General features: G+C 44.1%; 1 protein-coding gene across 5 annotated transcripts in view; it reads left to right on the forward strand.

Annotated features, from left to right (window-relative positions):
• The first annotated feature begins 2,966 nt into the window (after positions 1 to 2,966).
• The window catches only part of PLAGL1 (PLAG1 like zinc finger 1), a 50,358-nt gene continuing 29,768 nt past the window's right edge, over positions 2,967 to 23,556 (forward strand). The window contains exons 1-2 of one of the 5 annotated variants that reach the window (XM_040598654.1): positions 2,967 to 3,069; positions 23,100 to 23,142. In XM_040598654.1, the coding sequence (XP_040454588.1) occupies positions 23,124 to 23,142 (19 nt within the window). In that variant the 5' untranslated portion in view covers positions 2,967 to 3,069; positions 23,100 to 23,123. Of the gene's footprint in view, positions 3,102 to 9,407; positions 9,972 to 23,099; positions 23,143 to 23,556 lie in introns of those variants that run through there. The other 4 variants (XM_040598653.1, XM_040598655.1, XM_040598656.1 and 1 more) reach the window with 4 other exon arrangements.

Genomic DNA, 23,556 nt, shown 5'->3' on the forward strand with positions numbered 1-23,556 from the left:
TGCCCTGCTTCATTAGAACTTATAGGTATAACTCAAGTATTGTGTATTGGTGTAGATTTTGCTGTAACTGGTTGTTTTTATGAGGCCACACAGCCGTGAAGCTTTCTTTATACCGCACTGGCAGTTCTCCATTAATAGCTCTGTACTTGAGTTCAGCCCCAGATACAGGCAGGTTGGCAGGGGAGGGGACCCCTCACATCCTGTTGGTCACTCAAGAAACGGAAAACCATGAGCAACAGTAAGGAGGGGAAGAGGGATTTGGGGAAACGGCATAGCTGTCACCTGTTAGGGGTGATGCCGGCAGACACGCAGGCGGTGTGGCGCAAGCCTTGCCTCTGACAGGTTCAGGTGGCTGGGGGAGCCACTTCAGCCCAGCCCTAGCGTGAGCACTGCATCCCTTGCACCGCATCCCCGCGGGGGCCCCTCCTGATGCCCTTCCCCTCCAAATGCCCTTTCTCAGGTCAGTATCTCCGGCAGCAGTTGTCCCCGGCAGGCAGGTAAGCCGCAGAGGAGCCAGCTCTGCACCCGCGGTGGCCCGGGGGTGGCCTCGCATGTGCATGCGAGGGGGAGCGGGGAGGGGACAGAGACAGCCGGCACTGCAGGCGCTAGAGGGCAGGGCAGCCCACGGCAATCCGGCTGCAGGAAGACACTGATGTCACCTGCTGCACACGGTGCACGCTGCAGTAGTGACACCTGTCTGGACTTACCTCCTCTTCTAAACCCCAAAGTTGTTGACCTTTTGCAAAATCTACTCATAACATGAGGAGCCAACACTCAGGGTCTCCCAATACAGTCCACACTGAGGTCACAGAACCGCAGAAAAGACATACTGCCTGGCCCTGATTCAGTTTGGGAGATCCTCTTGATATTAACGGACCAAACGGGACCCTCTGCATTTCTCCACTGCACACTAGCAGACTGGGAGCGTTTTGGTGAGAGTAAAGTTCACGGCTGGTTTGCTGCTGGCAGAAGTCATGGGTTTCAAAGAGCTGCAGAGAGAACAAACAAAAAGAATACACCTGTGAAAGTGTTTGCTTGCTTCTTATATGCATGCCTTGAACATGAACCTCACCTTATCAATCTCTAATGGCATCAGCCTTGGGAGCCTGCAGAAGCTGTATTACATTAACAGCAACAGTATACAGCAATACACAGCAACAGCCCTGTGGTGTTCACCAAGCCATGAAGACTCCTCTCCTGCCCTCCTGCAGGAGACACCTTCAGACAAGCATGACAGTATCTGTCATAGTGAAACTATTTCAGTGTGCTTTCTCACTGCTAGGGTTTCTTTACTGGTACAAACCAGAAGCTAGACATGACACAGAGCACATTTCAGTGGTCTAGCTGTGATGCTGCTTCATGGCAGTATCGTTGTAGTTATAAACCACCTTATGTTGCCTCACTTATCCTTAGCCCCACCACAAACGTTTGGCACTCTTCAGGTTGCCCAGACCTTGGCTATTAACATACAATACTAGATACATATACTGTCCCTGGCAGATCCGACAGTGAACTGTAGCACCCATAGTGGCAGCATATCCCATGCTGCTGACTGCTGTTCATGATTTCTGGCAAAAAGTCTGGCAAAGAGGCTGGTGCAATAATGCTTGAAGCTCCTCAGAAAGATTACTTTTACCTATCAGAGTCCTAGCTGGATTTTACAGTCACTGCTGAGACAATGTGTACTGTGAAAAATGACCTAACAGTGGAATTTGACTTAATAGAAATTGTGATTGAATCATGTTTTGGCAATTGAAATATCTACTTTAAACATACCTTTTTTTAAGATGATCGTGTTGGAAAGTACTCATACGTATGATGAGTTACAGAGTATACCTAAAGATTATTTAAGGGGAAAATACCATCAGGCAAACCATTACCATTTCAATTAATGGTAATTAATCAATCAAATACATTTGTTTCAAACAGAGCTGACATAATACTCGAGTTATCTACAGTTCCCAAAACCACAGCGTGCTGAATCACAGGCTCACTGAAAGGTCTAGCTAGGTTGGAAGGGATCCCTGGTCATCTGCTCCAAACTCTTCTAAAAGCAGGGCCCTAGATCAGGCTGGACTTTGGCTGGCTGGGGTGTAGCACTGCTTAAACGTGTTTGGGGTGCCTGGGGGCCTGCAAGCTGAGCAGCAATGTCCCTTGCAGCCATGAAGGCAAACTATGTCCCAGGTTTTGTCAGCAATAGCATAACCAACAGATGAGGGATGCCATTATCGCACTCTATTTGGCACTTGTTGGTCCACACCTGGAGGACTGAGCCCAGCTGTGGTCTTCCCCAGTTCCAAAGAGTAACTAAACAATTGGGGAGGGTCCTGTGGAGGGCCGCAGAGATGTTCAAATGCAGAGAACTTGCCCCAGGAAGCAAGACTGAAGGAACTGGGTGTGTTCACACTGGAGAAGGGAAGGCTCAGCTTGATCTGATCATGGTTCTCCCAGCGCCTAAATGGTGGTTGTGGAGAAGGTGAAAGCACTTCCACAAGGATGACCTGTGGCAGGACAAAAAGAAACTGCCACCAGTCGCTTCGGGGGAACTGCTTAGCTGGTGGCTGCGCCCCTCTGCAGGTCTGCAACAAAATCCCGAGATAACGAAGCAAAATCGGTATCTGTGCAGGGAATTCTCACTGCTGCGAGGTGCCCGCCTCGGAAGCGATTAACCGCCGCCAGTGCGGGTGAGGGGGTTTGTGCGAGTCCTTACGAGTGCGGACAACTCCGCCCGGCCACAGCCGCGGGCACGCCGGCGGCCGGACACCCGCGGGCCGGGACACTCACGCTGCGGTGGCAACGAGCTTCCCGGCAGCGCCGTCGCAGGGCAGAAGCCCTGGGGCCGCCCGGCCCGCGCTGCCCCGCCGCTCCGGAGCCGAGCGGCGCGGCGGGGAGGGGACGGGCTGGGCCCGGCCCTCGGCCCGGCCCGGCCCTCCTCCGCCCCGCCCGCCCGCCCCGCCGGCAGGCGTCTCCCTGGGGCCGGGCACCGCCGCGGGGACGGGAGGAGCCGCCGCTGCGCTCCCCGGCCCGGCGCTGGGGGAGCGGGCGGCGCCCGCGGAGCTGGGCCATGAGGTGAGCGGGGCCGCGCCGCGCCGGGGCGGCAGGTGAGCGGGGCGGCGGCGTGCGGGGCCGGGCGGCCCGGGGGAGCGGCGACCGCGCTCCGGGTGGGCCGGCCGTGGCGGGGGGGCGGTGGCGGGGGCCGGCCGAGCGGCAGCGCCGAGCACCGGGGCTGGCGGGCCGGGCGGGCCGCCCGCCGCTGCAGGAAAGCGAATTGCGCCACATGCGTCTGCCTTGAGGAGGAGACTTTTGTATTTGGCTTTTTATTTATTTACCCGTCCGTTCTCCCCCGCAACTTTTCGCAAGCCCCAGCCGCCGCGCAGGCTCGCCCGCTCTCCGGCCGCAGAGCCTCGCACCGGAGCCTCGGGACGGGCTGACGCGCTCGGGTCCGTTCCAGCCCCTCATGCCTCCGGGAAGAGAAAGGCCTCGGGGCCGGCGATGAGGGGGGCACCTCTCCTTACCGCTCCTTCGCCCTGCCCCCAGCCCCGCGCTCGGCTCGTGGCGCGGGAGGCTCGTTCCCGCCTGCGGGCCCGGGCGGGCGGGGCGGCCGCAGCGCGGGTCTGTCCCTTCTGCATCCCTCTTCAGCGGGGTGATGGCGTGCTGCGGCCAAGTCTGGAGCTGTCATTGACTCCTACAGGAGGCATGACAGTTGTTTGTTGGTTTTTCCTCTCTGTGTGGAAGAGGAATTTAGCACGATACGATTTTTCGCGAAGTGCGTAACTTTGTTAAAACCTAACTTCCAGCATTTTTTTATTTCCTCGTGAAAAGTCGGTGTCCCATAGCCAAATGGAAGTTTGTTTTTCTGGAAAGGTGAATTCGGGACAGCCAGACTCCTCTCCAAGGGCTGTTGCTTTCCCTGTGTGACTTGAGCATAACAAGTATGTTCCTCCTTACAAAGGAGGGCCAATAAGGCTAACTGGTTTTGTAGGAGATATTTAAAGTGGTTGATGAAGAACACAAAGTAGTAGCTGCCTTTTAAAATGTGAGTTTAAATGTAATCTTCCCACCTCTAGTTAGTATTTTTGATTTATAAAGGGCTTGTGGGACAGAATCCAAGCCATGGTTTTGGGTGTGTGATAAATCTACACACGTATTTGTGTGTGGGTACTTTGTCCAACATCCATGATTATTCATATAACCTTGATGACAAGGGTCATCTTGAGTAAACACAAATGGTACATTAATTCTCTTTCCAAGAAGTGGTAGGAGAGGGTGTGCTTGGCGTTACTGCCATAAGATAAGCAGATTCAGCTCTGACAGAATGAGGAAGGAAGAGATTCCCAGTCTGACCACTCTAGTCTCTCGGTATTGCAGTTGTAAAATTAACATCAACGTGTGCGACCTGATTCTTGGCTGTCCCAATGCTTAGTGGAAAATCTGGCTGTTTAAGCCTGAGATACCTAATCATGTGCAGCGGCACGAAGTGTCAAGTGGTCCTGTCCTGACTTGGCAACTTTTCCTGCAAGACAGGAGCATCTTTCTTCCTTATGATGTCTGCAGTACTCCACTGACCCCGCACGGGCAGCACCTCTGTTGCGCTCTGACCCTTTGCTGGGGAGAAATACAGATGCTGTCATCGGGAATTTCCCTTGACCGGTCCTTCTGTCCCTGTTGTTGGTTTGGAGAAGCAGCGCACAGAACACGGCTCCCCCTCAGTGCCTGGGGAGCGGTCATACCGCACAGCTCAAAACGGGGCTGTGTGGGCGGGTGGCTCTGGGTGGAACATGGGCAGTTCTGCTGAACAGAAATACGGGTACAGTGACAGGATCGCTGACAAATTGTGTTATTATTATTTGATATTGTGTGTGTTTGCTGCTGTGGTGCCACTGCATGTGCAGTATATTTTCTGCCATTAGTGTATACTTACTTGCCCTGCATTGTAAGTCAAAGCAGTCAAAATCTCATTTGCAAACCTAATGGGAGCTGGTATAGATCCTGGAGTAGAATAACTGCGTAACAGTCTGATCACCACTGTGTTTTGAATTGTTGAGTGTTCTAAATGCGTATGTCTGACGTTTAAATAGAACCTTACGGTTCTGATCGCTGTAAATTGATAATAGGATTATTTGTGTAAAAAGTGGAAGATGGGATGAGTGGGAATGAAAACTAGAAATAAAATCAGAAGGACTGTACCAGTTTCTCTGGAACTGCACAGCAGAGTGAGAACAGAAGTGGCAGGTTTGGAAAGTTTGATATGAGAAAGCATTTAAGTACCACAAAATAAATTATTACTTCTTAAAAAGGCAGAAGGGGCCTTTAAGTCATGTGGTTAGTTCTCCAAGTTTAACCACGTTAAAGCCTTAGATTAGCGTCTTCAGGGTTATTTAGAATTGCTCAGTTTTTAAGATGAAAATGAAGAGTTAAACCGTTTTGAGTGCGTTGCTTGTAGGTGGACTCTCTTTTAACACGGACACTTGTTTTGCATTCATTTTGCAGATACATAAGTCAGCAGGTCACAGATTCATGCTCTCTAACTAAAGACAATAACTTCTGTTTCCTTTCAATTCCGTAATCTCCTCTGCAGCAAGAATCTCCTTGTTGTGAAGTTCTGTGAGCACACACATGTCTTTTCTCCCTGCCTGCCCTTCTGCCAGGGCTCTGTGGAAAGGAAACAGCGTAAGATAATTCCCCTCTGTGACTGTTCAGCCACATTTATCGTACAGCGTGTTGCAGGGGCTGGGACCTGAGCCACTGTCTGTTTCCCTCAGACTCCTGACTTCTTGGTGGATGATTAAAACCCAAAAACGTCAACCCCCACTCTGCCTATAAGTGAATACACACACTGTACTGAAGACAGTCTGTTTGGTATGTTTCATGGGTTTGATAAAAGGTTTCATGTGTTTGAGCATTCAGCATTACACCTAACTTTGCAAACCTAAATAGTCCTCTTCAGGAAGAGCAATCTGGCTGACAAGATGTTTGCAGAACCAGCACGTATTTAAAGTACGCATTGCCGACTAGTTCCCTACTGGCTCCACTGAGTTTTTATTTTAAGATGTTCCTGCTTTTAAAGATAAGCATGAAGCAAATGAGACTGCTCCAAATGCCAAGGGAACAGCAGTCACACACTTCTACTTAAACACGTGCCACTGTATGACTGGCCACATTATTTAATTGTCACTAAATTGTCACGCAGAAGAAACTGTTTGTTCTTTTCTTGCATGTGTGGAAAGAAATAGGAAATATCTTTAAATGATGCCAAGGATACTGCTATAACTAGCAGGAAATAACAAGTTGGGACAGAAGGAAGGTCAGTCCACTTGAATTCTGCACGGGAAAATCCTGGAAGTTGATCGTAAAATTTAATTCCACGCTTATCCCGAGGATAACCAAATAAATATTTTACTTCTGGCTTTGCTTTTTTGCTGACTTATTTCTTTCTTCCATGCATTCTTCTGTATACGGCCTATTTGGAATTTGCTGTGAAAGAGCATTTTGGGTTCCAGATGTTCCATCTGACATGACGATCTAGAAGTGACAGGTCTTTGTCTGTATGCTTTTTGTATTTTTTCTTTTTTTTCTTGCTTTTTCTGCCTGTACTGATTTTTCTTCTGTAAAATGGCATGAGTTGCAGTGCTAAACCAGGATCAAGGTTGCCTTTGTAAACTACTTCTGTCTTGGAGGACAGAGTAAATCTGTTTTTATCATTCTCCTTCCTGCACCTAGAGCACTATTTTAGGAGAAGCTGTTTCCTGAACAACTTGAGATAGCAAAATTTAAATTATGCAAATAGCATTAACTACTCATAATTCCAAGCCAGAATGGTGCTACAATAGAGATTGTATCATAAGGTGTTGATTTATAGTTCTAGTGAGTTGGAGAGATAACTGGATCACACTGATTACCTCCCAGTGTTTTCTCCCATTCAGTTTCCATGATTTTTCAAAGGACATCCCTGAACACACTGACACTACATTCCCATGCTTAAATCCCTGAAAGACTGCAGCGGGAATAAGACATATTACAGTGGGAATAAGACACATTGAAGTGTGCATTTCTAGTTCTTGAGGTGGGTTGTAAAAGGGTTTAAAGCAAGCTCGGTCATGCTTGGTTGGTAACATCCTTGGTTGTTGTCATTTTTTTCCTCTGGAGAGCCTCAAGTTTCAAATACAATTCAAAGAGCCAAATCTTTCTGTGAATAAATCCTTGAAGATACGAGGCAAATATAAAGGAAAAGTAGTTTTTCTCTGTATCAGTGAAGAGCCTGAAAAAGCAGCTGTGCAGAAGAACTGTGTGTGTTTCATCATGTTCTTCTTAACTTTGCTGCTACTGTTGGAATATAAAATAAGGTGTAGGGAGTATCTCAGGAATATCACCATGATGCACTGTGAGTGGCACCTAGTCCTGACTTTCCAGCAAGTGATGGGGACTAAGATGTCCAACTCTCTGACCCCTCTCGACCCACAGGGGTCAGAGAGTAAGTGCCAATGTTCATCCCAGCCCAACTGCTGGGAGAGAGTCCTCTGTCTATGTGGATGGATCCATGTGGATGGATTCCCTGTCCCAATTATTGTCTCTGTCTCCTCCTTCCCTGTTCTGAGGGAGGTGGAAATGGGTCTGTCATGGGAGGATATTTCTTCATTGCCTATTTTCTGTGTATCTGGGGAGGAGCAGCAGAGCTGTCTCTTTTGTGTGTTGAGGTACGGTAGGAGAACAGTCATCTCTTGGGTGTCTGGAGTGATAGTATTCTTTTTGTCTTACGTGTGGCAGTGGGGCTCCTGACGGGGAAACTTGTGCTCGTGGTTAAGGTGGCTGGTGGCTGCCCAGACCTGCATGTTGCACATAGCTGTGTCAGTGTTACATGTCAACTCTGTGTGCTGAGAGGTGTTGCAGACGACCTGCGTGACCCAGACATGCGGTGTGGAATGGCTTACCACATTCATTGTGCAGATGGCACCTTGCTTTGTCTTCATGCGATGCTAACTGTGTTGGGGAAAGTTGTGTGCTGCCAGTTGGGGAGCACTAGTCACTCCAGAATGGCAAAATTCATCCACAGATTAATGTTTGCTGGGATCACGCTGTGGGGAGGCACTGTCCCCTGCCAATCTTCTGATGCCATTGCCTCTCAATCATCAGAACTGTAGCAAAAAATGTGTTGGAAGCAAATGCAGAGTAGCAGCTGGTAGAGTGCATACAGTAGTTGCCACCAGCATGGTCAACTGTGTGCGCTGGGCGTACAAGTCACAGGCATGGTGTAGGTAGGCAAAGAGTCCTTCAGTGCAGGCACACGGAGACTGCAGAGATAATCACTGTGCCCATGTGCAGTCTGATACCTAGAGCGGACAAAGGCAGGGCATAGCATTTGCTCCAAGTCTTGTACCGTGGTACAGGTAACAAAGTCAGCGTAGACATGCTTTGGTTTTCTTCAGGGCACGTAATAGAATTGTACTTGGGAAAATACTACAGTAGCAGTATCTAACTTGTGCTAGCATATACAATAGCAAGCAAATGTGGTGCAGTGACCAATATTATGCTTTGCTCCTCCACTTGGTGTCTTGTTTCCAGGTTCTTGTTGCTATGAATGGTGTTGAGGGACTCTTGAGGATAAGCAAAGATATCTTCTGCAAGAGTGTCACATATATCTTTGGGAGAGAACTGCAACAGCGGAAGTCCCATGTGCTTTTTCAGCCATAAACTGTCACTACAGTTCTGTTGGTTTACTTCAGCTGGAACGTTGTTTCAGTCACTGCAGCTGTATAATGTGATCAACAGCATTGGTTTGTCCTGTCCTACAGAGATAAGTGAAGTTAGAATCAATACAGCTTTTTTAAAGATTGCAATTTAAAGTGCTGCAAGGCTGAGCAATAAACAAGTGATTTATAAAGCATTAATGTTCTGTTTTGCCCGTGCCTTGATGTACTGATGCCCAAAGAAGACACCAACCAAGTATCTAATCGTTGTATTGTCCTGCAGTAATAAACAGTGGAAGGACGAGTAAAACACATGTTAAAGACACAGCTAAGCTAGCTCAAAGTTTATTTTGTCCCCAGAGAGGTGGATATTCCTTCTTTGTCAGGTGGAATTGCCTTCAGTGTCATCACCACAGATGCAGTCTGCAGAGAACCAAGGGGAATATGAAAGTAAGGGAAGTAGTGATGCTGAACAAAGATCTGCAAAGAGGCGAGAAGCAAAAGGCAAAGGAAAGATAATGAAATACCTCAAAGTATTAGCTGAAGGAAAGAAGTTACTAAAAACATAACTGAAGTTGGATTGAAGAAGCAGAAGAGAAAAATGGAAGAAGCAAACCCCAGAGATTTGTTTTGTCAACATAAGGTGTTCTGTTTTAATCCAATTTTCGTTTGGTCTTAGCAACCAGCATAATTTTCTATGCAGAGAGGCAAACTTTGTTATGTTCTAGAAAGCAAAAAGACTCTACATAACGTGGTCAAGGATGCTTCTGGCTTCTGATTTATTCTTTTATCTTGGTGGGAGTTGGAGTCATGGCTTGCCTGCATTAGTGAGTGAAAGGCTTTACGCCCTTCTTAAGCGATGAAAACAAGCTAAGAAGTAACATTTTTTTCTGCTTCAACTACACTTATCTCAACAATCACCCATATTAATCAAACAAGTGACTTAATACCTCTCTCAGTGAAACAGCAGCAGGTGATTTGCCTGCTGAAATCAAGTGATTTACCTGCTGAAACACTACCTTTTTGTATTTCTCAGGGCTCATCCAAGAAAAGGCCTGGGCTGCTGGCCAGAATGAATCCAAATGTGCCAGGGTAAAACCACTCCTCCTTTTGGTGGAAGAGAAATTTGAAAACTAGCATATGGGGTATCCCAAGTGGATGTATCATTTCCTTCTTGTAAACCTGGCAGCCAAATAGCCCTTCCCAATTCTGATGGTGCCAGGCACTGGGAAGAGATTGCTCAGTGGCTGGTCCTTGGTGGCAGGTGCTAATGAAAAATCATGTCAGGTAAGGATTTCCACAGCTGAGGGGGGGGGGGGACGGGACACGGACACACACTTTATATCCCAAATGAAGGAGGATGAAACTAACACTTCCAGTGAAATATAACACATCCTGTAACACTGATTCATGGCAAAGCCAGTGAAACTGATGCATTTCTGAAAAATGTTTTGGTTTCAGTTAACTCAGCCTATTCAGACAAAAATTTTACTGGAAATGTTTTGACTTGTTCATGACTTGCTTGTTTTTACAAACCTAACACTCCTTTCCCTACAAAACAAGTAAAATAAGCAGGCAAAGTAAGCATGTTTACTGTAAAATCTGTGATCTTGAAATTCTGTTGTTCTGAAAAGTATTCTCTGCTATCTTTTCTGTGAACGTGTTGTGGTGGGGTGTTTGTGAAAAGTTTCTTACTGCCATGGTGACACTCACAATGTCCGGGTCTGGAAACCTGTCGCTTTGGATTTTTACTTTTGCTTAGAACAAAAGATTGCAGACTCATTTTGAGTCTCTTGGAGATTGCAGATGGATCGTAATGATATTCTTATCACTGGTCATGCCCGGCAAGGCTTCTGGACCTTATTGCTTCTCGCATAACAGCTGCCAGTGACAAGAATAATTTTCACGCTTGGAAATCATCTTTACTTGACCTGTGTACGTTTACATGCTGTTCTTCTCTCTAAAATATTCTTAGTGTGAGTGATGGATGGAATCATCTCCCTTTTTAATGTGTGAATTTGCTATACAGATTTTTCACTGAGTCTGCTAAGGTATGTGGAGCTTTTTGGTTAGTAAAATGTATCTTAGTTATCAGGCATTTATTGATTAAAATGAAGAGAGGCTGTCCTGACCGAAACAGAGAGACTGACAAGGAAGAAAACAAAATAAGGACAAATGGGAGAATAAATTGGTTTTTCCTCTTTATCTTCTTCTAAGAGAAAAGAGAAGACCTTAAGTGAATTTTGGTGTTTTTTCCTGTAAGTTGTTCTCAGAGTTTCAGTGATTTGTTAAAGTTGAAGCCTGAATCTCAGAACGTGTCAGTCTTTGCAGGACTCAGCACCCATACAAGCAAGTATTTACAGACCCCTAGAGTTACAGGGTATGTAAGAGGTTGTAAAAGTGGCTTGATTGAGAAGGGGTTGTAGATCTCAGTCCTTTTTTTTTTTTAAAAAAAAAAAAAGGTAAATTTTTGTTAAGTTTTTCATACCACTCTTACCAGCATTAAAAATACCTACATTTTAAAGTAGTTTTAGAATAGGACATTACAAGAATGAGTATAGGCTTCTTAAACTAACAGAAAATGGAGTATAAATGTAAGGTTATTTTAAATATTTTGTACCCAAATCAGTAAAATGGTTTGCAAAATAGTTGAAGACAGTGTAGAATGAGTATCTTTTTTGATCTGTAAAAATATTAGCTGTAAAAAAATTAGGATATATTCCTTTAAAACCTTTTCCTTGTCAAATTCATTTTTTAGACTATGTAAGTCTCTGAATTGACTTTATGGTCAGTGATTTGCACTGATTACTTTATTAATCATCTAATTCAGAAAAACCCATAGTCAGGTCATAATTTTAAAGATTAAATTCCAACCTGATAGCAAAAATTGTCACACATCAACCTTAGCACCCTAAGTAGCTATCATATTTCTAATGATATATTTGGGTCCCAGAATCTTAAATTACATGACATTGTAATTTTAATTTGATTTATTTTGACAAGATTGCTCTTCAAAAGTAGAATCTGTGGAGTTTACAGGACTACTTAAAACAGCATCTTTGTGGAAAGTGTGACGTGTGCCTTCAGTTTGTCCCAGCAGAGGCTCTTGAATCATCCTGATTCTCCCAGTGTGTATCTGGTTATCAAGTCATCAGTGACCACTCATGAAAAATCTGTTGTGGTAGACCCTGGAGACTAGAATGTCATGGTGCACAATGAAAATACACTTTGGTATTGTGTTGACTGAAACCATCTAAGTATTGGATAGCGGACGCTTTTAGGTAACTCTAAATTCTTCCATTTTCAGGCCTCACATCTCATATAAACATCTGACAGAATATGTTCATGTAGGTTTTATAAATTACTAAAGTGACCTTCTGGTAACGTGGGGTGCAAATGTCAAACGTCTCAGTTGTTTGGGGTTATTTTTCATTAACTCACTGAACCATACTGAATGGATGTTTCAGATGTCAAAGTTGGAGTTGAAGAGGTCATGCAACTGGGTGAAGAAATAAGGACAAATGACCTCTTGGTGAACTTCTAATGAAAGGTTAGAGATCACAGGCTTTTTACTACATTATTGTAACAAGCTCTTCTGTATCAGGATAACTTTTAAGTAAAGAAATGGCGTTCTTTGCCTCTGTTACTAGAGCCTTTGGAGAAAGTAAACAGATTCCAAAACTGTCTCTGAAAAAATGGCATACAGACAAGTGACTGTAATAAAAATGCTGAACTGCTGAATTATTAGGTATATTTTATATCTGACTGCGCTTTGCTACGCCAAATTTCAAGCTCCTAATTTAGTAATGATATGGGAGTTACCGGTCACTTATTTTTTTCATTCTGTGGAGGCAGTGGCTGAACTCTTCCTTTACTGGTCTCTAAAGGGCTCTTCAGCGTTGGCCTTGTTACTCTGGTTTCATAATTCCTTTCACATTCTCCTACACCAAAAAAAGAAGCTTGCGTAGAGAAGAACCTCTCCTTTTAATTTATTCAAGTTTTAGTTTTGCTGGAGAAAAGTGTAGAACTTTCATCTGCAGGATGAAATTTTAAACAAGCATGAATGCTGTGCATGTGATGCCACATTTTTTGGCTTCTTGTTTGAGTAATGTGTAAGAAGTGGCACAGGATCCCAAGAAGATTTGTATACCATACAACTGCCGAGAAGGCTTCCAGTCCAGACCTCGGCAAAGCAGAAGTCCAATTAATAACTCTGTGTTACAAGCTCTCAGTGTGGGAGAACAAGAGGTTCAGCTGACCTTTAGTTGACAGTGGGGAGAAACTTTATCTCTCTCCTTTATCTGAGAAACAGGTGACTGTGCTGAATATGAATGGTGATTTGTTGTGCTGAATCTGAATCTGTATCTACATTTACTCAACAGTAACCTGTGAGCCACCGTTTGTGGATTTTTAGAATCATCCTATAGCTTCATAATCAAAGGAAAAATTAAGGAAACAGCTGAGTAATATTTGGGAGTGTGTATAGCTTTCATTAATCAAGCAAATATGCAGTATTTGGAGAATTTGGTTATTTTTAAGAGTTGCACACTGTCGGCATTCCAGGCACTGCTATGAAAATACAACCCCTAAGACTAACATACCCTTTAAGAAAAGGCAATAAAAATCGCTCCTCAAGGTAGTTTAATTCCAACAGAATTAGTCCCTGATGATTTAATGTAATAGCTCCATTTCAGTAAATTAGTTCTAATAATTGCCTCTTGCATCTGTACTGTTTGAAATGGTAGGTTGCGTTTTTCATGCAGTGTCCCACTCCAGCCAGTCCACGTGTGTCAACAGGAGTGAAAGGACATGGCTGGTTTTGCTGCCGAGTTTGCCACTGGCAAATCTAGCTGCTATTCGACGAAAATCTGAGTTTGCAGGCTGTAGCAAACAAATGTGGGGATGTGACAGGCAACTGTTACCCAGTACAAGGCTAGCGGCATCTTTTGAAAGAAATCAGCTGCTGTTTTCTCTCTACCCTGAGTGTTAAGTTCTTAGTGAAAAGCTTATGCTTTAGTTTGGGTTTTGAGGATATATTAGTGTTACTTCCTTCAGATGGCTCAAGCAATTCTCTAAGTCTGAGGCCTTTAGGAGTGGACAGAGGAAAAAAAACATTTGTACTAGCCAAGGTGCTGTTAACAAATAGCGTGGCATATTATGGAAGAGAATTAATTATGTTTTGATACATAATTTATGTATAGAAGCAGCTAAAGAGACAAAGGTACTAAACCTGTTGAAATCACCATTGAGATCACATGTTGCATCTAAAATACTTGTAAAAATACCAATATTCTCAACCTGAAATGCTTTTTCAGGTAAAACTTTCTCAGTTTTACAAGTTTCTGAATGAAGCGGTCATTTCACAGCATTGAAATTTAAAGCTACTCAAGAGTTGAGAGCAAGACTCTTGAAGTGACATTAGACCAAATCATTTGAACATTGATATTTGCATAACACAGTAGCAACATTGCACACTGTTACGCTATTGCAATAGTGCTGTAGGACATATCGGAATGATGTTGCAGGAATGTGCAGGGTTTGTGAGTATCTGAGGGTGGGAGGTTTTAGATTATGGTAATATAAGCAAGACATGTGGGGTACGGTGTTGGCTTCCAGATGACAAATCTGGTTTTATGATTTGCTGAGATTTCCTGACGTTGCCGAAGTACTGGGCTGAGCGCGTATCCCCCTCTCCAGCCACGGGAGCGGCTGTTGCACCATGCAGGAACGTGTCAGTCTGGCTGTCCCTGCGGTGGGTTTTGCTCGCCACTGTTGGAAAGCTGGTGGCTGCTAATGCATTTTATTTGTAGCAAGCTTATGAAAGCAGAGCATGTTAAAGCCAAGGTTTTCGTAAAACCTTTTTTGAAGCTGCAGGAGACTTGTTGACTCTTTGGGGAAAGCAGCCTGAGGAGGATGCAGGGAAGGGAAAGGAGATCTCTCTGCCACCAGCCTGTCCAGCTGAGGTGTGGCAGTACCCTTCCTGAAATGAGTGTTGGGACACAGGCCTGAAGCGATAAGAGTTTTAGCCAAGGCAGTGAGGGAGAACAGGAAAAAGTGCTTTTTCACGTGACCTCGTGCAAGTGGGTCCTGTGTTTGTTTTGTGCTGGGGTTCAGCCCTGGGTTTCAGGGAGCAGACCAGAGTCCTCCCCACAGGCTCATTGAAATGGAAATGGTTTTGCCCGCTGCTCTGGAATGCAAATTATTTTAGGAATGTTCCTGGGTCTTGAGGCTTTTTAGAACTCACACTTTTAAGATATTTTTTTCTTTATGCTATTTTAACCAATTCTCATAAAAAACCAAGGATCCAGGAAGATGATTGGTGCCTTGATCCTGACCCAGAAAAATCTGAAGTGTACGTTTGTCTTCATGTGTACAAATAGTTCCCTGCAAGTCAGTGGTGGAAAGACATGGGAAATGCAGAAACGTTTTGCTGGATCGCAATCAAAATGCTGAGTGCTTTGCAAAGCCAAACAACAAGAGCAGCCCTCAATAAGGCAGGCTGGCATGAGATGCCATTTGGTATCATTCCCTAGGGATTTATCTCCCTTTGTTACTATTGTTTTTTGAAAATACTATTTAATAGCATTTGTTCTGTTATCAGGGCACTGGGGATGGGCAAAGACTTGCACTTGATGCCTTGTCTGCCATAGGTCTTTTGCTGACCAAAATAGACAAACATCAAGTGAGACACAAAGCTAGGAAAATTATGATGAGAGACAGTGCCATATTTCAGAACAGGAAAACTTGCTTAGAAACAAGGAGTGGGATTTGTTGGTCTTTGTGTTTCTGGTATCAGTCTGGTATCAGGACACAGGATATAAAATGGATTTACTTTTAATGATTTTTTTTTTTTTTTTGCTTTAAAATGAAAATAGGCTTGGATAATTAGGTGCATATGTGGACCATATTTGATGATGCTGCATACTGAGGTGATCATAACCAGGTCAGAATATTGATTGATTGCTGCAGGGAATAGTAAGGCAGGACTCTATTATGTGTGCAAATTTAACACTCAGTGTAGCTTTGGCGAAGTAGTAGCCAACTGATCCAAAACTTTTTGAAGTCAATAGGGTGTCTTTATTGCCTGACCTCTTAAAGGCACTAGAAACTGACAGTGTTCTTGGTTTCTTGCGTACCAAGGCGTTTAATCTGTAGAGATATGTATATAGTTAAAATGTTTCCTTCAACAGTGGGACTAGTTTATATATTAGAGTAGTATTTTTTTGTGTGTATACACACTTTAAAACAATACCATGAAGGTATACAAAATATTCTTGGTAAACACATTAGAGGAAACATATACTTGAGTGCATGACTTTTGCTGACCCACAGTCTGCCTTATGATTTTGTGCATCTTTTACATCTGCATAGTCCTTTGTAAAAGAGAGAGGTGTTCCGTATATAACTTTGGGTTTTAATTATTTTTTGCTTTCACAAATGCGACTTGTATTTGAAGAACTTCAGCAGTATCAGTGAGCCATATTTCTGCAGGGGGGACGTAATATGTATGTGTTTTACTGCTCAAGTTCTTTCCTTAATCCAGGGAAAGATGTGGTATCCTGTGCATAAAGACAGACATTATGATGGTAAAACAGTTACTCTGTTTTATAATTATAAAATAAATCCATGATTTGGAAAAAAAAAATGTAATTTTGTGAAACAAGTATATGCTATTTTATATGATAAATTATAAAGTTATTTACAATTTCATGTTTTCTCCAGTGAGGGACTCTACATGTGGTAGATGCAAAATGCATGGAATTTTGCTGTTGGACATGTTTGAGTTGCACCTGGTGTGTACCACATCCTGACTCTGAATGCACATGTGGGACTAACACAAACTTCAGCAGATCTACACAGGTTTCTCTGAATGGTGATTTTAGCCCTGCATACTTGTATGCATTTAGCCCTTCATACTCAACTCAATACTCCATTAATCCTTAAATCATTTCTGTATCATTATGATTTTCCTTCCTGATCATGAATTTGGAAGAAAAGAAACTATGTCAGCAGAAATACAGTTAGCCCAGCATGAGCACTCACAGTAGCCAAAAGAAAACAAGCAGGGACACTAGTGGAATGCTAATGCTGTGTGACAGATGCGTTGTCTCCTGAAGGTGGGTTTTTTTCTGATGGATGCAACCTGAGGCATAACGTATGCTGAAAGTTAAACCCTGGCAACTGATTTCTGTAATGGGGGAAGAGAGTCCTTCCTGATTTAATCTCAGTATAAGTAGGTTAAGTGCGGGTTTCCTGTCACATCTTTGCTGCTGTATTTTCAAGACATCTGCAACCATCTTCCTTACCACAGATGTCTTGAAAAAATGCTTTTACTTGCATTTTAACTTCACTGAGTTAAAATGTGACAAAAGGTGCTTGGATAACAATGTCATTTACATGGGGCTGTTGTGAATCTATACACGGGTTGTCCTAGACGTTCTTCAAAGTATTGGAATTATAGCAGCTGCACGAATGAGTACAGTGGACAGATGACTTCATAGCATCAAAAGAGTCTTCTGGTGGTGACTGGTTAGCTATTGCATCTCTTTGGTGTGCAGCATGAAACTGAGGGGCATGTTTGAGCTGTGCAATGTCAGATAATTGGAACAAGCGTGCCAGTGCTGACTGTTGTAATTTGTTTTTGACATTGGTTTTGTGCAGAAAGCAATATAAGGAATTCTGTAATAACCTCTGAGAGGCTTGGGAAGGGGCAGATGCTGACTGGTTCAGAACAGTTGTGTTTCTACTCACAGTGAATTCATAATTAAAAAGCTATGATCCTGGTCTTTGTCTCTGCATGGCATAGGTCTCTTTTGCAGACAGCATGTTCTCTTGTCATCTACAGATGGCATCAGGATGTCAGTGTAGCACTATGAAAGGTTTTGCTGTTGCTGCCACTTATGTCTCTTCCCACATCAGTGCCTGCTTTTCCTCTGGCTTATGATGCCAGGGAAGGTAGGTTTACCTCTTCTGGAAAAGAGTCAGGTCAGCAGAAGAGGTCTTCTCACATGAACCCAAGTGAGAAATCTGTGGTGTTACATGCCGCACAGTTTTCTTGAACAGCTGGTTGGAGTCTTACGTTGTAGACTTTGCAAAGGTCCCTCACAGAGCAGTTTCCTGGCCTCCCTTGCTGTGGAGTTTGTCATCTGCGGTAAAGATGAGCTTCAGGGCCAGTGAAGCAAGCACTGGTTGGTAAAACTGTGTCATCCTTCTAGAAATCTGCAGTGACATGCAGTGGATACAGAACTTTGGGTGAGAACTGCATTCAGAAACTTTAGCCAGGTGTCATCATAGTATTTTGCAGGCACAGGAGGAGTAGAAAGTGGAGCCTTTGCTGCCCCTCTCTCTGCCTTTCAATGCGAACCACTGGTAAGCAAGGCAGCTATCAAGGCTGTTGTTGACAGCCTTCATGGATGTCTCATGCATCATGAACAGCCCCAGAGGTCCTGTGTGGGCTGGTTTCCCTTGCTGTGCATCTCCTCGTGGGAGTCACCTTTCCTCTGGTGCAGCAGTGATCTCAGTCCTCATGTAGGTCCTCCTCATGGGCCATACCTGGAAACAGGCTGTCTGATTTCATTACTCCCATATCGTCTGCATCAGAACAGGAGTAACCCTGGACATCCCAGGGCAGTCCCACAACCATAATGTGCACTTATCCCAAGTCATACATGCCTACAGTGTGCCCGCTACAGTCACTTCTAAAACACAAAATGCATAGTCTGTGAATTTGTGGCAATGATGGAACTAAGAAAACCAAAACCTAAAATCCTGGCTCCTTCACTCTGTGACATGTCCTTCTTCTCGGTAGGCAGTGCAGAACCCATCCCCATTTCCTCTAACCAGCACATAACCACTTTTCACCACCACGAAGCATTGAACTTTTCATCATCCAATGTACCTGTAATCACTGTTTTGCTATCTGTAGACTGTTAACCACCTATTATACTTAACCTGTTCGACCTAAGTGCATACGCCAATTTCCTGATACCTGAAAGCCTGCAAGAACCTCGAAAGGCTTTGCCTCACATTTTCAGGGCTGCAATTTTCATGTATGGGAAACATCCCCCACTCTACTCTTCCTCCTCTTCTGCCCATTCATTAATGAGAAAGGACAGTACTTAAGAGCAACCACAACCTTTTGGCTGTGTGGGCAGCACAGCAGATTTGGCCAGTATACCTGCAGTACTTCATATAAAAGTCAGTGTGGTTTACAAGGAGTAAAACTACAAAAGATTGGCCAATGGGACTGTTAAACTGAGGCCAGCACGAGCACTGGCCAACCACCTAAGGTTGGATTGACAAGTGTCTGACGTAGCTAGAGACCACCAGGCACTGTGCCTGGTTGGCGCAGCGTAAGTGGCTGCCATGACCCTGCATGTGTTGGGGCCCGCTCGGTCAGCGGGCAGTGCACTGTGCAAGAGGTGCCCTCATGCACCAGAGGCTGACCTTGAAGCAGGAGAGGGATTTATGGTGGTGGTTCTCTGCAGCTAGGAAGACTGGCAGTTCTGGGTCCGTGTTCAGGGTAACTGCAGGGAAGAGCTACCATAGTTTACGAAGGAGCTTGTAGTTCTGCTTACACTTCCTTGGCTCTGTAAATACAACTCGCTGTGCTTGTCCTCGCCGTGTTGGAGATAACGTCCTGACCGGCTGCTGGAAGAGGAGCAGTTGCTTGTCTTGGTGTACCTGCTGCTCTGTTGTTCTGCAAGTGGCTTCTGTTGCAGTGACTGGGATGCCCTCACGGAGGCATTCCCTCTTGGTCTGTAGCCTCTGTGCCTTCCCCAAGGGCTGGACTTGGACGCTGTGGGATTGCTGCTGCTAATGCCGCTTCATCAGAGGACCGTACGGCGGGGGATGGGAATAAAGAAGGTGTCTCAGGCTTTGATGGCTTGCGGAGAAAACCACTTTGGTGATTTATGGTTATCCTTTTCATAGTGCCCTCATTCTCTGGGGCAAATCTTGTGCAGCAGGGTGTTGTACCTTTGATCACACCCTAGGAGGACTGTTAGAAGTAGTGGTCTGTACAAGGTGACCTGCGGGTACTGGTAAGTGCCTTTAATGCCGTGAGGGACAGCAGGTAGATGGCAGTATGACAGGCCAATTCCTTCCTGGCTGCAGATGCAGAAGACAGCCCTGTCAGCATGGGCAAAAGGTGGTGGGAGGAAAGAGGCGACCTGGTCAACAGGTCTTTCCTGCTGTGTTTTTTGTAGCTGCTTTTGAGTAATAAGTGAACAAAGAACTCTCTCCTGCTTCTGGTAGCTGCCCCTACCCCAGCAGTAGGTAGTAGCCTTTTGATTGCATTGGAGGTGTCTCATGGGTGTTTGTGTTGCTCTGGACTGTGCTGCTCTTCATCTGAGTCCCTCTGATGTCATTCTGACCTGTAACAGTCTGTCAAGAGGTATGGTCTTCTGTCCCAGCTAGTGTATGTCTCCTTCTTCTCCATGCCACAGAACACCACAGAACAATTCAACTAAACCTTAAGTGAGGTGTTTATGGACCACAGTGTCACTGGAACATGTCTGGATGGCAGACGTGTGGGGGACAGGGAAAGGATGGACTGAGGCTGGACTTTCTCAAGACAGGAGACTGGTGCAGTCCAGTTGTGGGAGGATGAAGGTGTATTACTGGCTAAAACCATATGGCAGGGGAGAGTTTATGTTGTGGTGGTTTGCCAGGTAATTGCCTCAGAGATTGAATGCTAGCACAATTAAGTCATTTTGCTTAGTAATTCAGTGGGGGGATGAAATCTTTATTAGTTGATGGCACTGCTTTGACAGTGACAACATGTAGCCTGCTGTGTCTGGGGATGACAAAGGTTGGCATGTGTACAGTCACATATGGATGCTATTAGAGTCCACTGTTCCCTCTGCAAGGCCTAAATTCTTAGAAGTTAACACCACAGGCAAGTGCCTTGCTCTCAGCCAGAATGGAGTCAAACTGCAGAGTAGTTTTTTTGCAGAAAGAAAGTATTTTCTGGCCAGTGGAAATCAGACTAGGACACCTGCTGCTTAGAAAGCCTGCTCTCAGCAAGCATGGCTGTTTTCATCTGGAAAGAGGACTCGCTGATGTCCTTTTAGCATGCAGACCCCTTTACTGCTTCTCTCTCACATCTACACACAGTCCCAGTCAAAGGCAAAATATAGTTTATAAGCTGTATGTTCACCAGAGGCAGCTGTTTTGGCAGAGGACAGAGGTTACAGAAGAGAAGCTGATGTGCTGGCACCTGTGTTTCATGCCTCATCTGCAGTCCCCTTGATCTCAGACAGAAGTGATGCACCAGCAGCCCACCTGTTCTCTGTCTGGCTTCTTGTTAAAGCAAACTACAATACTGTAGGACTTGATTACTTTGCTGAAACATAAGCATCTAATGCTGTCTGAGATGCCCTGGGTAGCCCTACCTGGCTTCTAGCTCCTGGTCCAGGAGGATTCTTTTTTTTATATAACCAATATTGTAGCTGTTAGCCTCATGTGGGTGCTTCAGATGTCCTAGGGCACCTCAAAAGATATAGGATGCTTGTGCATGGACAATTGAAGTGTTTTTCTTCATGGTGTCTTCCCTGCTGAAGGTCTCTGATGAGCTGCTCCCTGTCAGTTTTATCCCACTGATGTTATGGAGTGTGTGCAGCCCAAAGGTGGGAGGAATCTTTTTGATTTTGTGTTGAAATTATGACTTTTCTGCAATAAAGTCTACAGTACACCTGTTAACTATGCCTCACCCCTCGCCACTGCAAATCACTCTTTAAAATGCAAAGCTGGTACTTCTTTGTTGAAGTCAGCATAGGCTTGAAAGACATGTTTAAACATGTGGGAAGGAAAGGCCAGGCAGCTCCTTACATTTTGACATCAGAACTCTTCCAAGTTCCAGAGTGCAGAGCATCTATAAAATACATTTTCTTTACATATTATCTTTTATGCTAGAACTGACAATTTACATCCTTGGGAGGTTGAGTATGTTGTGATGAGACACGTCGTAAACTAGCAAGTCTGATTTACTTAAACTTGTGTGTTCTTGGTTTTGGGATTGGGTCAGTGAACACTTAAATGAGGATATGTTAAGTTTATCAGTTGTGAACTTGCTAATGTAATCGGCATGCTTGTTATGTTGCCCAGGAATGATGATCTGTATGTACATAATCGTTGAGTAAATGCTGGGGGGGACGCTCAGCATGGCTGCTTTTGTATGCAGGGACAGACAGAAGGGCCTCAAGATAAGATAAGTTGGCTTAATTGCTTATACGGTGGATCACTAGGAAGGTTACCTTAGTCTTCTCAAACTTGAACTCGATTTCAGCAGATAGCTGGATGTCAGCTTCCTCATCTTGTTTATGGACAGAGTCACTTCCTTGGCCAATACTCATCAGCAGATCACAGACTCCTCCCTGCCTCGTCACGCTCTGCATTCACCTTATCTTACTACTTCTTTACTGTCCTTGAGTCTGTTTCCTCCTCAGTTCTCATTATTCTTCGCCATCCATTTTTCCTGTCATCTATATTGCCTTCTCCCATACTCCTCTTCTGTCGGTTCTTCAAACTAGCTCAAATTAATTTGGACTTATCTTACTAAGGATCATTGTATTTTTAAAAATGAAGGTGTTTTCTTTGACCCATTTCGGTCAGCGAACAGAATACTGTTGTCTTCAACAGAGTCAAGTTTTCACCCTAAATCATATACGTATACCTTCAAACACTGCCTGAAATTTTCAAGATTTGTACAGGACACAACAAAACAGCATAAGCTGATGTGATTTATGTAGTTATTTGCATGCCCTCATATTATTACCTGCCTTATTATTTCTGTTGCTCCGAGTAGCCTTACCCACACGTTGGAATCCCACTGCGTGGGAGACAGAAAACTCAGGCTCTGCTCCTGTGTGCTTACAGTAAAATTTCAGTCAAAACCCAGCAGATGAATGGGAAGGGAACAAGATGAACAGAGTTCGACAGAAAGCTAGAAGTCTCCAGAAGTCTTCCTAGAGAGCAAATAAAATGTCTTCTCCTATATATAGTTAATATTCTCTTTGACTTGGCAAGGGTGAGGACTCTTAAGATGGATACCAGAAATAGCAGGCTTAAACACAGCATGGTATGCAATGGGGTAAAATACATGGCACCTGAAAATTCTGTTTTAATAATAAATGTTAATGAATATGTGGAATACAGTGAACTGCTTTTAATTAAAGTGCATTACATGAATATTGTCAGTTCACATAAGTGGAATAATGTATTAAGGAGTAAAAAATAAATGAATTTACTCTTCCTCTACAAACTGAAATTCTTCCTTGTTAGATTTCCCTAGATGTGTTCTCCTTATTTTCTAAAGAACTAAAAAACTATGCATATAATAACTAGCATGAGGTTTAGACGTGAATAGTGCCAGTTTAGAAAACTGATCATTCTTTTTTCATTTATTTTATGTAGGTTTCCTTTGCCTGATCTGTAAACATGTCCACAGACCTGCTATGTAAGTACATTTCCATCGTCCCACCATGATTTTTTTGTACCATATGTTTTTATCAGATTCCCAGATGTGCTCATGATTGATGTCTTTTATCTTAAGTATAGTCTGCTTTTACATTTGCATTTCTTCTGAGACATCTGCGGAACAACATTACCATTATAATCAACGGGATTATTCTTGGAGTAAAGTATGACTTAATATGAGTAAAATTGTAAATATCTGGCCCATGTATAAGAACAGACTGGTTCATTGAGACTTGAAGTTATAATTCTGTCTAAAATATTTTATCTATTTTTGGCACAAATAGCATCCCAGATTACTACTGAGTGATGTGCTTGGTTTTTTTTAATCACTTTGTGAATTTAACTCTTGGGTTTCCAAGGCGTCATTATCCAAGTCACATCCAAATCTCACACC

This window comes from Falco naumanni, chromosome 6 (genome assembly GCF_017639655.2).
Source record: "Falco naumanni isolate bFalNau1 chromosome 6, bFalNau1.pat, whole genome shotgun sequence".
In the NCBI taxonomy this organism is placed as follows: domain Eukaryota; kingdom Metazoa; phylum Chordata; class Aves; order Falconiformes; family Falconidae; genus Falco; species Falco naumanni.